At 38.5% G+C, this 12,672-nt stretch overlaps 2 protein-coding genes across 2 annotated transcripts in view; one reads left to right on the top strand and one right to left on the bottom strand.

Moving 5' to 3' along the window:
- slc25a39 (solute carrier family 25 member 39) overlaps window positions 1–3,873 on the bottom strand; it is a gene marked incomplete in the record, with an annotated part of 8,384 nt that extends 4,511 nt beyond the window's left edge. The window contains 5 exon segments of the mRNA XM_014010299.1: window positions 949–1,058; window positions 1,439–1,489; window positions 1,628–1,687; window positions 1,818–1,923; window positions 3,713–3,873. Of these exon segments, the coding sequence (XP_013865753.1) occupies window positions 949–1,058; window positions 1,439–1,489; window positions 1,628–1,687; window positions 1,818–1,914 (318 nt within the window).
- Window positions 1–12,472, top strand: part of grna (granulin a) — a 14,464-nt gene extending 1,992 nt beyond the window's left edge. The window contains exons 2-12 of the mRNA XM_014010295.1: window positions 5,381–5,521; window positions 6,574–6,711; window positions 6,782–6,910; window positions 8,070–8,151; window positions 8,238–8,344; window positions 8,541–8,691; window positions 9,156–9,266; window positions 9,563–9,825; window positions 9,908–10,144; window positions 11,453–11,710; window positions 11,807–12,472. Coding sequence (XP_013865749.1) covers window positions 5,381–5,521; window positions 6,574–6,711; window positions 6,782–6,910; window positions 8,070–8,151; window positions 8,238–8,344; window positions 8,541–8,691; window positions 9,156–9,266; window positions 9,563–9,825; window positions 9,908–10,144; window positions 11,453–11,710; window positions 11,807–11,950 — 1,761 coding nt within the window. The 3' untranslated portion in view covers window positions 11,951–12,472. The remainder of the gene's footprint in view (window positions 1–5,380; window positions 5,522–6,573; window positions 6,712–6,781; window positions 6,911–8,069; window positions 8,152–8,237; window positions 8,345–8,540; window positions 8,692–9,155; window positions 9,267–9,562; window positions 9,826–9,907; window positions 10,145–11,452; window positions 11,711–11,806) is intronic.
- Window positions 12,473–12,672: the final 200 nt, after the last annotated feature.

Here is a 12,672-nt window from a genome sequence, read left to right as displayed (position 1 = left end):
ACACACACACACACACACACACACACATGAATTAACCAAGACTATTTGCAAGCAATTTGCAAAGAGAGATGAAAAACAGAAATTGTACTAGAGTAAAATTGATGAAAACATTTGCAACTTTTATTTAAAAATGTAAATATTTCCTGATGAGTTGTAAATTGCAGGAAATCTACACAAAGAAGACTGWAATTATTTGTGTTTAAAGTGCCTGTGACATGCCTATCCTTCAAATACAAAAAGTCAAAGAAAGCATCTTTATACTTGAGAAAATTGGCATAATACACATGATTTTATCCATTTTGCCACATAACTGGCATATTTTCTTTTGAATTTGTCTCAGCCAAAGTGAAACAGTGAAACTTCTCTTTAATAAAATAAGCTCTCTGATCTTTGTTTATTAAAGCAAAATTATTTAAACTAACTCTTCTTTGTCTCTCTTTGATAGCGACTCAAAATAATGTAAAGAAACAGATTCTTCTCTACAGTCTGTGTTGTTTAGCTTTTGTTAAAAAGCTCTGTTTACATGCAGACATTCCCCTTTGACATCACTTCCTGTTTCTTCACATGCAAATTTCTCCACAACCGTTCATCTCAGCGGCGTAAAATTTGTTTTGCAACATGTTCTCAATGTTATCTTTCCAAAAAATGCATTAATTATTACAAAAACCTGATGTTGCAGACACTTTAACTCTGCATTCAGTAATCTCCCCGGAGCTGCAGCCTGCAAACTGAAACGACAACTCGCTCACATCGATCTTGTTGTGTAAATATTTTCCAGGAGCCACTCACAGTGTTGGTGGCAGCCCGCTCCACAGAGACCGAAGTCCTTCATGACGGGTGATTTTCACAAAAGCATCCTGTGGCACAAACAAACTTCGGCTCACTTTGTGGGCAACACACACACAAAATAAATAAAAAATAAATAACTGGGGATGCGGTGCAACTTACAAGAGTCCCACTAAAATGTGTTGGTGTTTTGTACCAGCTGGTACAGCTGGATCCATTGCGACAGACGTAGATGTGATCCATCAGTCCATTGCAATACAAAAAGCACTTCCCTGTAGAGAAGAGCTAGCGATCAGGAAAACATCAAAGCATGTGTGGATAAAAACTCAATGTCTGCAGCAGTTTACTTATTAATTACATCCCTTTTATGTAACAGCTTTATGTGAACAAGCAATCTGGATTACAGCAGCCTTCACAGAAGTCATTAATAATAGAGGCGATGGCACTGACCACACTGCCACTCAGAAGATAACACCAGGGTTGTCCTTGTTTCTGTTTACTCTGCGTGTTTACTCAGGACTGACTTTTTGAAGTGACTAAATCACATCTATTTGCAAAGGAAGCTATTTTAGTTTTACAAGCAGAAAATGTTTGCTATTCCAGCACGTGGACACACACACACAGCAAACATCTGCAGCGGTTCAATACTCACATCTGGAAGAGCGGCTGACACCACGTCTGGGAGAGAGTTCACGGGCTAAAGCTATAAAACGAAGCATAGAAAAAGGGCAGAGAGAAGGCAGGGCGTTAGGACCGAGCAGATAAGTGTGGCGGGGTTAGTTTCAGGAGCAAAGCTACATCCAAGTGACATCAACTCAACAGAAATAAGACTTGTTTAAACCTTGACTGAAGGGTGTCTGCTGAGCCTGCAGCCTTATCTTCACAACGTCCAGCGGCGTGACTGTAAACAAATTCACAGCTTCAGTTATTACAACGTAAAACAGCACAAATTAAGTGCAAGTGACAAAACACTGTGCAAAACTCCACTAATTAGATGAGCTTTTGTTTAGTTGTTGCTTCTATAATCTAACCAAATAGAGATGTGAGGAGGGCTCCAGTGCCAGAGGCCAGCATCTGCTGCACTGGAGAGATCGCAGCCACGGGGCTGGCAGTGGTCTGCTCCTCCATCCTGCCCACCTGTTAGAGCAAAACACAAAAACACAACAGCAGGTCATGCTGAGTCATCATGCAGGCGCAGGTGTCCTCTGGTCCTGCCTGAACAAGCTGAAGACATTTAATCTTACGGTGATGTAAGTAAGTAAGTTAAGAGTTTATTTATATAGAACCTTTCACAGACATAGAGGGTCACAAAGTGCTTTACAAAAGGTGCAAAGTTATACAGAAAGATAAAACAATAAAACGATTCAGGAGGCTTTGACCGTCAGAGTTGTAATGTAACTAAGTACAAATACTTTGTTACTGTTCTTAAGTAGAAATTTTGGTTACTTGAGTAATTATTTTTCAGCGTACTTTTTACTTTTACTCATTACATTTTTACACAATTATCTGTACTTTCTACTCACTACATTTTTTAAAAAAAGGTAAGAAGTAGAAAGTTGTTACTCCTGTTTTAATTCCGAGTTATTACTTTAAAAAAAACTATCCCGATAAATCGCGTCTCCTGGATAAAGTGAATTTAATTATGATTGGATGAGAAGTATAAACATTTACAATTCTGACACCCTATTAGCTTGTACAGTCCATCACAGCTGTTTGCCATTAGAAAATAAAAATTTTTTTAGAAGTCACCTCTCAATAAATGTCATTTTGYAAAATCTAACTGCTCACTTTTACTCAGTACTTTTACTTTTAATACTCAAGCAGATTTTGTGTCAAATTTACTTTTTATACTTAAGTACAAAAATCATCAGATACTTAAAGACTTTTACTCAAGTAATATTTTTAGAAGACATTTTAACTTTTACCAAAGTATTTTTATGATAAGATACTTGTACTTTTACTCAAGTATCACTTTGAGGTACTTTATAGAACACTGTTGACCGTGTCCCAAACAGATCAGCAACCTGACCCTAGCAGGTCTGGAGCCKGAGTTACCTGCTCCTCACAGTGCGTCACCCCAACGTAGTTTAACTGGAAAGACCCACATTGGAAGAAAAACATAATCACCCTGCATTAAAACCTTGGCACGTTTGTCTGAACTGAGCAGACTAAATAGGTGGAGTAGTAAAACCAGGTCCTTGAAACGGTTTGATAACTTATCTGTAACACGCATGTGTCCCAATCTCACCGTGCAGTCCTCGCCTCGCGACCTAAAAACCAAAATGGCTTCCCTAAAACACCACGAGACAAGCCTCTTTTTGTTGTTGTTTCCGCTGTCTTGTCCAGCCAGTTTCTGCAGTTTATCACATTTCGCATACAGATTATAACCACCTCGCTGTCGGGGGTTTTGCCTGAACTGTTTTGCCAAAATCGTGTTTTTGCAAAACTCGTGGTTTTGCACTAAAGATAATCCCGAAAACGGCCGAAAGGTTTGCGTCAGATCACACAAAGCTGCAGGGAGAATCGGCACGTCTCGATTAAAATAAACACGTCTCATGCTGACAGGATATATGCATTTGTGATAAATAAACAACCACTGACAGACTTCAGTTTAGATCAGATTAAAGCCAGAGAAGAGTTATGAACAACTCAAAACCACAGCGAAAACGTGCAAATCGAGCGATGGTACACTCCGTTCTTATAAGCATTAGCTCACTGACGTCCTTTCTAATTATATATAGTTCTTCAAATCACATAGGTGAGCAGGAACCTTTAGATTAATACATAATTAATTATTTTTTCAACAACACGCATTGAGGCAGATTTGTAAATGTGATTTTCTTTACCTGCTAGCATGCTAGTTAGCTGCGTAGCTAGGTTAGCTTGTTGCTATTTAGCGACAGATCTATGTTTTTAAGTAACTCACCTCTGCTTTAGCTGCCAGACTCTTTTACAAGCGCGCGTGTCTTCACCCATAACAGTTATAGACACTTCAAATTATTCGGGCTCTCCATTGCGAGCAGCCCGAATTTAAGTAGGAGTCGGACTGCTCGGGGTCACGCAGCACAACAACCCTCACATACCCATTAAACAGATTCATATAACATGTGTGCTCAGTCAGGCAGCATTGAAGCGACGGAGAGCGGGCTGATAGATGATTTGGAGATCAGCGCTCGGCGTCACTTGGCTCCTCCCCCTGCTGCTGCCTCGAATCTCTGGCGCCGTTTAGTGGGCAAAAGGTTGCAATTACACTGTGTTAGCTGCTGCATGTAAACAACATACTACACAGAAACTACACAACGAACTAATCCAGACTGATACGTCTAAAGAATAATCATTTAATCCTCAGTTAATAAAACCAGACTGCAAGTTTTGTGACCGAGTGGCCTAAAAGATAGTTATGGAAATCAGGAAGTCGCTTCCCTCCCTCTGTAGGCGTGATCTGAAAGATAATTCACTGCATTTCTTTAGGGAAACACTTTTGAGACACACAGTAGTGAAACTCCTGCAAACTCACAACAGCTTTTCTGGCTTTAAAAAAAGGTAAGAGCGTTATGAACYTCTTTTGTATTTGAATCTATGGTTAAATGCTTGAAAAGCAAAGAAGCATAATGAGATTTATGTTTTGTTGTTGTTTTAGCTTTTTATTAGTACTGATTGCATGACATATGCATACTTCTTGAGTTCCTAAAGTGTAACGAAAAGTTGTGATCACAATTTGCTGGGGGAATAAAAAAGAACAAGAGGAGCAAACAGCTAAAGGAAGTGTCATACAGGAAATAAACAAACAGCACTGAATCTTTTTTCACAGAAAAAAAGCAGTGTTGTATAAAGTACCTCAAAGTGACACTTGAGTAAAAGTACAAGTATCTTATCATAAAAAATACTTTGGTAAAAGCTAAAATCTCTTCTAAAAATATTACTTGAGTAAAAGTCTTAAAGTATCTGATATTTTTCGTACTTAAGTATCAAAAGTAAATTTCCAACACAAAATCTACTTAAGTATTAAAAGTAAAAGTACTGAGTAAAAGTGAYRNGTTAGATTTTCCAAAATGACATTTATTGGGAGGTGACTTCTCAAAAAAATATTTTTTTTCTAACAGCGTGCAGCTGTGATGGGTTGTGTACAAACTAATAGTGTGTCAGACTGGTAAATATTTATACTTCTCATCCAACCATAATTAAATTCACTCTATCCAGGAGACACAATTTATCAGGATAGTATTTTTAAGTAATAACAACTCAGAATAAAATAGGAGTAACGACTTTCTACTTCTTACCTTTTTTTAAAATGTAGTGAGTAGAAAGTACAGATAATTGTGTAAAATGTAATAAGTAAAAGTAAAAAGTACGCTGAAAAATAATTACTCAAGTAAAGTACAGATACCCAAAAATTCTACTTAAGTACAGTAACAAAGTATTTGTACTTAGTTACATTACAACTCTGAAAAAATAAACTTGGGGTTTGTTTTTCCTTGACTGAGTGATTCTGAACAAAAAACCATAAGTTCAAGAAAAGCTTCAAATTATTTACATTAGAGCCAAGATTTTGTGCATAATTTCCTGTCTTTTTACAGTGTTTTTCTCCCTGCAGATGCAGATCTGGGTTGTGATCTGTGGGGCCCTTCTGCTCCTGGTCGGTGCTGACGAGTGTCCAGATGCAGGACGATGTCCGAAGGGTCAAACCTGCTGCAGCGGCCCAGCTGACGGCTACGAATGCTGCCTGTTTCATCAGGTAGACCCAACAGAACGAACAGGTTTTCTCAGAGTATTCTCACATTTACTGATGAACACGCTTGAGGAGGACGCTGTTACACAACGTTTCCAAAACGTACCTGTAAATGTTTCAGAGTGTGTCGTCAGAACAGCATGTGTAAACACACTGTTCTGGTTTAATGTTGAATCATTTGGTTAGATTTTGGTGTATTTAAATAGAATTTGTTGAGACAGAAATTTGGACGATGCCTTAAATGTTAATATAAAATAAATATAATCCAGTGGTTTATCTTCAGCAGTCTTTTACATAGAAGATAGTATTTGTCTTGTACTTTCAAGTTATTCTACAGTAGTACTATTCATCCTAATTAATGTTTTACTACTGTAGGAACCAGATAAAGCTTCATTCAGCGTGTGTGATAGCCGACTGTTTGATTTGTGTATTCAAAGTGTCCACCTGTCTCCGCAGGCAGAGTTGTTAAGTAACTAAGTACGAACACTTTCTTGCTGTACTTAAGTAGAAATTTTGGTTATCTGTACTTTACTTGAGTAAATTTTTTCAGCCCACGTTTTACTTCTACTTCTTACATTTTCACACAATTATCTGTACTTTCTACTCCCTACATTTTAAAAAAAGGTAAGATGTAGAAAGTCATTACTCCTATTACATTCTGGGTCATTATTGTTACAGCAAAAATGATATCCAGATAAAATGTGCCTTTGAATTTAATTGTGGTTGAATGAGAAGTATAAATATATACCATTATGACACATATTAGTTTGTATGCAATCCATCACAGCTGCACACCTTTAAAAAGTGTATTTGGAAAATCTAGCCTCTCATTTTTACTCAATACTTTTACTTTTAATACTTATTTTATGCCAGAAATTTACTTTTGATACTTAAGTACAAAATAAATCAGGTACTTTAAGACTTTTATTCAAGTAATAATCTTAGAGGAGACTTTAACTTTTACCAAAGTCATTTTATGATAATGTAAGAATAATGTAAGGTACGTGTACTTTTACTCAAGTATCACTTTGTGGTACTTTATACAACACTGTCCGCAGGCTGAATGTTGCGAGGACCATGTCCACTGCTGTCCAGCAGGGACACTCTGTCATGCAGATGCGTCCAGCTGCGTGAACAACTCTGTGTCCATCCCGTGGGCGGAAAGGACCTCTGCGGATCAGCCACGAGTCTCTAAAGTACGTTTACAATAATCCCTGTTTTTTCTTTTCTTCGTGAAAAGTTCTGAACGAGTCGTTCCTCTTCCAGTCCTTCAGGATGATCAAGTCCTACGAGGGTGAGGACGAGGATAACGTGTGTCCTGATCAGTCTCGGTGCCTCGCCGAGTTCTCCTGCATGAAGGCTTTGAAGGGGTTTGGCTGCTGTCCTTTAGCAAAGGTAGACGATCCAGGCAGCGTGAAAAAGATGCAGAACTTTTCAGGAAATCGTGAAACTGTGCTGATTAACCCTCCTATTATGTTGCGACTCAAACCGACCCATGTCAAAGTTTAAAAATGTTTTAAAAATGACATAGTTAAACAAAGTAAAACGTTACATAGTTAAAAAAAAAACTACATCTTTTTCAGTATGAAACTTTTTCTATTTGTTTTGAACATATAAAAAGAAAAGGGTTCATTTAACGTATTTGCAACTTCCCCTACACAAAATGTAAAAAAAATAATAATAATTAATTTCACGTATAACCATTGTTTTTGTGTGTAGGTTCACTTAGTGCAGGGTTATTAAACTAAACTGCTCCGGGGGCCACAGTTACTGCCGGTCAACAGCTGAGGGGCCGAACATCCAGTAATTAAAGTTATTATGTAAATAAACCAATTATTATAAAGATCTCTTACCTTTGAATTCGTTTATTTTGCCGCATTTAATCATGAATACAACATACAGAACCCTATAAAGTGATAACTACACATTATCAAAAACAAAAATAACACATTATGCCTCCTATTATTAGACACAAATATTTTGACATCTCTGACTTGCCAAATTTTTAAAACAATTTAAATTCACTTTCAACATTTTATCTTCAACTGCTTGTAGTTTTAATTGTTTTGAGTGTTTATCGAAATTGTTTTTACCAGCTTCTAGCCAAGATTCTTACGTTAACATGTCTATGTTTAACTAAAAGAACATAGAGTAATTAAAGTAGAAAACTGGGGGTTTGGGCTTAAGAGATGAATAAATGGATGTGGCCCGCGGGCCACCAGTTGAATAGCCCTGATTTAGTGAATGTAAAAAAAATGTAATGTGCAATTTTTATGAAAAATTTGTGAATCGTCCTTATTGATCCTTTACCTGTGAAAAATATAAAAACATCAACATGCAAATAATGATTGAAATGGTCAGTAATGGAGTCAATAATCAGACGCCACAATGTTTTGGGTGATCTTTTTTAGTTTCTGACATTATTGCCCGATCAAACATTCCCCGGGACAAACTGACACAGGAACATCACTGCTGTTCCTCAGAACATAACTGGAGGGTTAAAAAAATGTAAATTTGCTTTCAGAAAATTTAGACTTCTCTTGACCTCCAACAGGGAGTCTCCTGCTCTGATGGCAAACACTGCTGTCCTGAGGACCACCAGTGCAGCTTCGACGGCCGCTCCTGCATCAAAAAAGGTTGAATTCCTGTGTCAGTTTTTAAAATTTACTTGTCACTGTTTTATCTGTGTATTTGAATATAGTTGCTTCTGTGTTGCTGACAGAAATCGTGACTACGGTTTTGTGCAATGACGGCGTGTCCGAGTGCCCGAACGGCGCGACCTGCTGTGAAAGTTCAGAAGGCACATGGGGATGCTGCCCCATCCCAAAGGTACACAATGATTGGTCCTTTTTTTAACACAAACAACTGTTTTTATGTTAATTTTCCTTTGCACCATGAGTGAGATCGTAACAGAGCGAACAGTCAAATGATACGTTTGCATCTCTGTCCTGACGTCCAGTTATCGTCCTTTTATTGTGTCTTATCCTGCGAGGAGGCACCTGGTGTGACTTTACTGTCTCTGCAGGCCGTGTGCTGCGTTGATAAGCTCCACTGCTGCTCCGAGGGGACAACGTGTGACGTCAAACACATGAAGTGCATTTCTGCATCTGAAGGAGACTCGCCGATGTGGGACAAGTTCCCCGCCAGGCTGAGAGCAGACTGGGAGAACCAGAGAGGTACGTCCGGGTGTCCATGTTGCATTTAATGTCCACCTTACAATGTATGTAAATGTTAGGGCTGCAACAATACATGTATCTGTAAGGAACCATTCAATACAGAGCTTTAGGTTCAATGTGTATGGAACAATACAGATTTTTAACATTTATTTTATCAGCTTGTCTTCTGATGATGCTCTGTGTTGAAGGATCAGTGGATCTGTGTTCGACTACTCCACCTAGTCTGCACAGATCCACTGAGAAACTTGCTGTTTCAGCAACATTTCATTTAAAAACTGGACTTTTGAGGTTAAACAAATGTTCATAATTAATTTCAATAAATTACAAGTAAAGAAGGACGTGGAAATTTCTCTGTTTTTGTATCGGAAAAATATCAAACCGCAATGCTAAAGTATGGAACCGAACCAAATCGTGAAGTTTCTGTATCATTGCACCCCTAGTAAATAGGCATTTTTCCTTCACAGATGGTAAAAAAGTTATTTCTAAGGAAGCTGAAACAGAAAAAACCCCTGACGTCACAACAGCTGGTCCAGTTCCTACTTTGGAGACAGAAGTGTCCCTCAGGGCAGACACAGGTGCGACTTGGTGTTCAGTTTTATACATTTGAAAAACTACCTTTTAATTCTCTTTAGTGTTCGTGTCACTGAATTGTTGAAATGAAAATACTGAAATGATGCTGAAGAAGCTCTGGCAGATTAAAATAACTTCATGCTGTGTCAAGTCGAAACTAATCCTGCAAAGTTGACTTTGTTTGGATAAAAATACTAAATCCAGCAGAGCGCACCGTCTCTATCTGTTGCATTATGAGCATCGAGCTGCTCTGCTCAAACCATCTGTGACCTGATGGTTCTAATCTGTGTGAATCCATCAGAATCGACATCCACGGCCCAGGAGATCCCCACCTTTACCTCTGAAACACCCACACCAGAGGAGACTACAACCCTAAACCAAGAGACAACCTCGATGACGACAGCTGAGGAAGAGTTCTCAACACAACAGACAACAGAGGAGGAGGACTACGATGATGGAGACGAGAACAGGATTCAGTGTGATGACCACACCAGCTGCCCTCAGGACACAACCTGCTGCTTCATGGCTTCTTGTAAAAAATGGGGCTGCTGTCCGCTGCCGAAGGTGAGCTCTTCCATTGAACGAAAACGTCATTTTTCCATGTCTGATGTGAGGATATCACTTCCTGTTTCTCCCTCCTGCCCAGGCGGTGTGCTGTGCCCGCGGGTCCCACTGCTGTCCCGAGGGCTACAGGTGCGAGGAGAGCAAGACCTCGTGTGTTAAAGACGAGACGGAGATCCCGTGGTACACGAAGATTCCAGCCACCACCAGCGTCCGGGCCGATCCCGGCTTGGTGATGTGCGATGCTGAGAACAAGTGTCCTGAACACACTTCCTGCTGCAGGCTGTTCACGGGAGAGTGGGGCTGCTGCCCGCTGCAGAATGTGAGTGAAAACTAAAAAAAAGGGGGGGTCGCAAATCATTTCATTGCATTTTGATTTATATTTGACACATTTTACCCCAGGGGTGGGCAATCATGGTCCACGAGGGTTGCAGCCCTACATGTTGTACATTTCTCCCTGCTCCAACACACCTGATTCAGCCACTGAACTACATCTTCTAAGTTCTGCAGTGTGGAGGACCGACACTGACATAATTAGAAACAAAAACAAAAATAGATAAATGAACTTTTAAATAAATAAATACATTTAAAATGCACCAAATAAATTAAAAAGGAGAAAGTTACCTCGTGTTTTATAGTTTAATTGACCTTCGTATTTATTTTTCCAGCTTAGTTCCAATAAATTATATATTTAACACATAATTTAAATTTTAATGTATTATATATATTACATAGTTTTCACTTGTACATGCATTTGTGTCTCTTGAATGCTTAAATTGAATTATTTTTATAATTTTTTCCAACAAGTCTTTTTTTTTCTATGTGTTGCATGCTTGTGTTGCTGTAGATTAGCTTGAAGTTTAGTTAAAAATAAATGCACAGGTAATGTTTTCCTCCTTGCCTTTGTTTTAAACTAAACTTTAAACTTTTAGTTAAACTCAGACAGCACAAGCATGCAACACAGAAATAAAAAGACTTGTTGGAAAAAAATGTAAAAATAATCAAGTACTGTATTTATACATGTATAATACTAGAAATGTAACCTTAAAAATCATCCGTAAAGTGGAGTGGTAGTATTATACACGGGTTATTGCTGATTAGATATTTATGCTTTTTTAATCTCAAAAAAATGATGATCTTATTATACATGAATAAATACGGTATATACACATTTAAGACACACAAATGTCTGTACAAGTAAAAGGAAAAACAATTCATATATATTTTAAAAAACAGTAAAATTTTAATTGTGTGTTCAAATATGTAGACTAATTTGTTGGAACTGATCTCGAAAAATAAATTTGAAAGTCAATTAAAATATAAAACAGGAGATAAAGTTCTTCTTTATTAATTTAATTGGTGCATTTTAAGTGTATTTATTTAGTGGTTCATATAATTCTGCTTTTATTTCTAATTATGTCAGTTTTGGTCCTCCGTATGGCAGAAGCCTGATAATCATCTATTCCTTCATATCAGGTATGTTGAAGCAGAGAAACAAGTAAAGCATGCAGGGCTGCGGCCCTCCAGGACCAGGATTGCCCATGCCTGTTTTAACTTATTTTTTCCAGATTAGAGTTGTACAAGATGTGTTCTCTCCTGTGAAATAAAAAGTGTTGCTGATTGTGTGCAGGCCGTTTGCTGTCCAGACATGGAGCACTGCTGCCCTCAGGGCTACGCCTGTGACATCGTGTCCAGGTCCTGTCAGAAGACCATCATCCTGCAGCTGGAGACCATCCCCCTGACTCCCATCTACCTGCCCGAGTACCGCCTCCAGCTCGCTCCGTTAAAGGACAGGGACATCTTGTGCGACGACCAGAGCAAGTGCAAATACAACGAGACCTGCTGCAGGACGTCCCCCACTACCTGGGGCTGCTGTCCGTCTCCCAACGTACGTCTCTGTCCGTCCTCTCCTGCCGCATGCAAACTGTTTTAAATCGTTCAGAACATCTTAATTAAACCGCACAGCTCTCTGTCCTCCCTGCAGGCGGTGTGCTGCAGTGACATGAAGCGCTGCTGTCCCTCTAACTACAGCTGCTCCGATGGAGGCGCCTGCGTCCGGAACACCGGGCCCAGCTGGAACACCTGGAACTTTTTCCTCAACTACAATAAGAGAGCTCTAAATCTGTGAAAACAGTCTGTGTTGTTTGTTCTTCCTGGATGCATAAATTAAACATAAGTGGGTGTTTTAAAATCACTTATTTTTCTTTTAGAAACTGTGGTGTATGATGAGGGACACACTGTAAACTGAATTATGTTATAACCTATGTGGACATAAGACATCATCACTATCGGATACGGGTGAAAATGAGGCTAAATTGTGAAAAATATTTGATAGATTTATTTTATTATTATTTATTTCTTGAAACTTTCTTATTTCACCGCAATTTATTTAATTTAACTTATTTATAAAACATCAAGACAAATTTTCAGTTTGTAATTATCTGTTTGGGCCATGACGTTTAATGGATAACTGTTTGTTGATCGTTTATAATAATGATAATAATGTAAAGTTTTCCTGATGCCATCCAGTTTGGGACAACATACAGAAATGTCCTGCTCGGTTTTTCATGATTTGTGTGATCTCCCTGTTTTCATCCATTCATCCCTGTTTTCCATTAAACAAATAAAGAAAAAACAACAAACATTGTTACATATTTCTGTCACAGGTTGTCTTCTGTTGAGGCTGTTCTGATTGAATTTTGTCAAATCAGTCAATTTTGATAATTAATATTAAAAAATGAAATTATATTAGATCATGCTGATTGTCATAGATTAGGTAGGTAGGTAGGTAGGTAGGTAGGTAGGTAGGTAGGTAGGTAGGTAGGTAGGTAGGTAGGTAGGTAGGTAGGT

Source organism: Austrofundulus limnaeus, unplaced genomic scaffold (assembly GCF_001266775.1).
Source record: "Austrofundulus limnaeus strain Quisiro unplaced genomic scaffold, Austrofundulus_limnaeus-1.0 Scaffold67, whole genome shotgun sequence".
Taxonomy (NCBI): Eukaryota; Metazoa; Chordata; class Actinopteri; order Cyprinodontiformes; family Rivulidae; genus Austrofundulus; species Austrofundulus limnaeus.
This window is presented reverse-complemented; position numbering and strand designations above follow the sequence as displayed.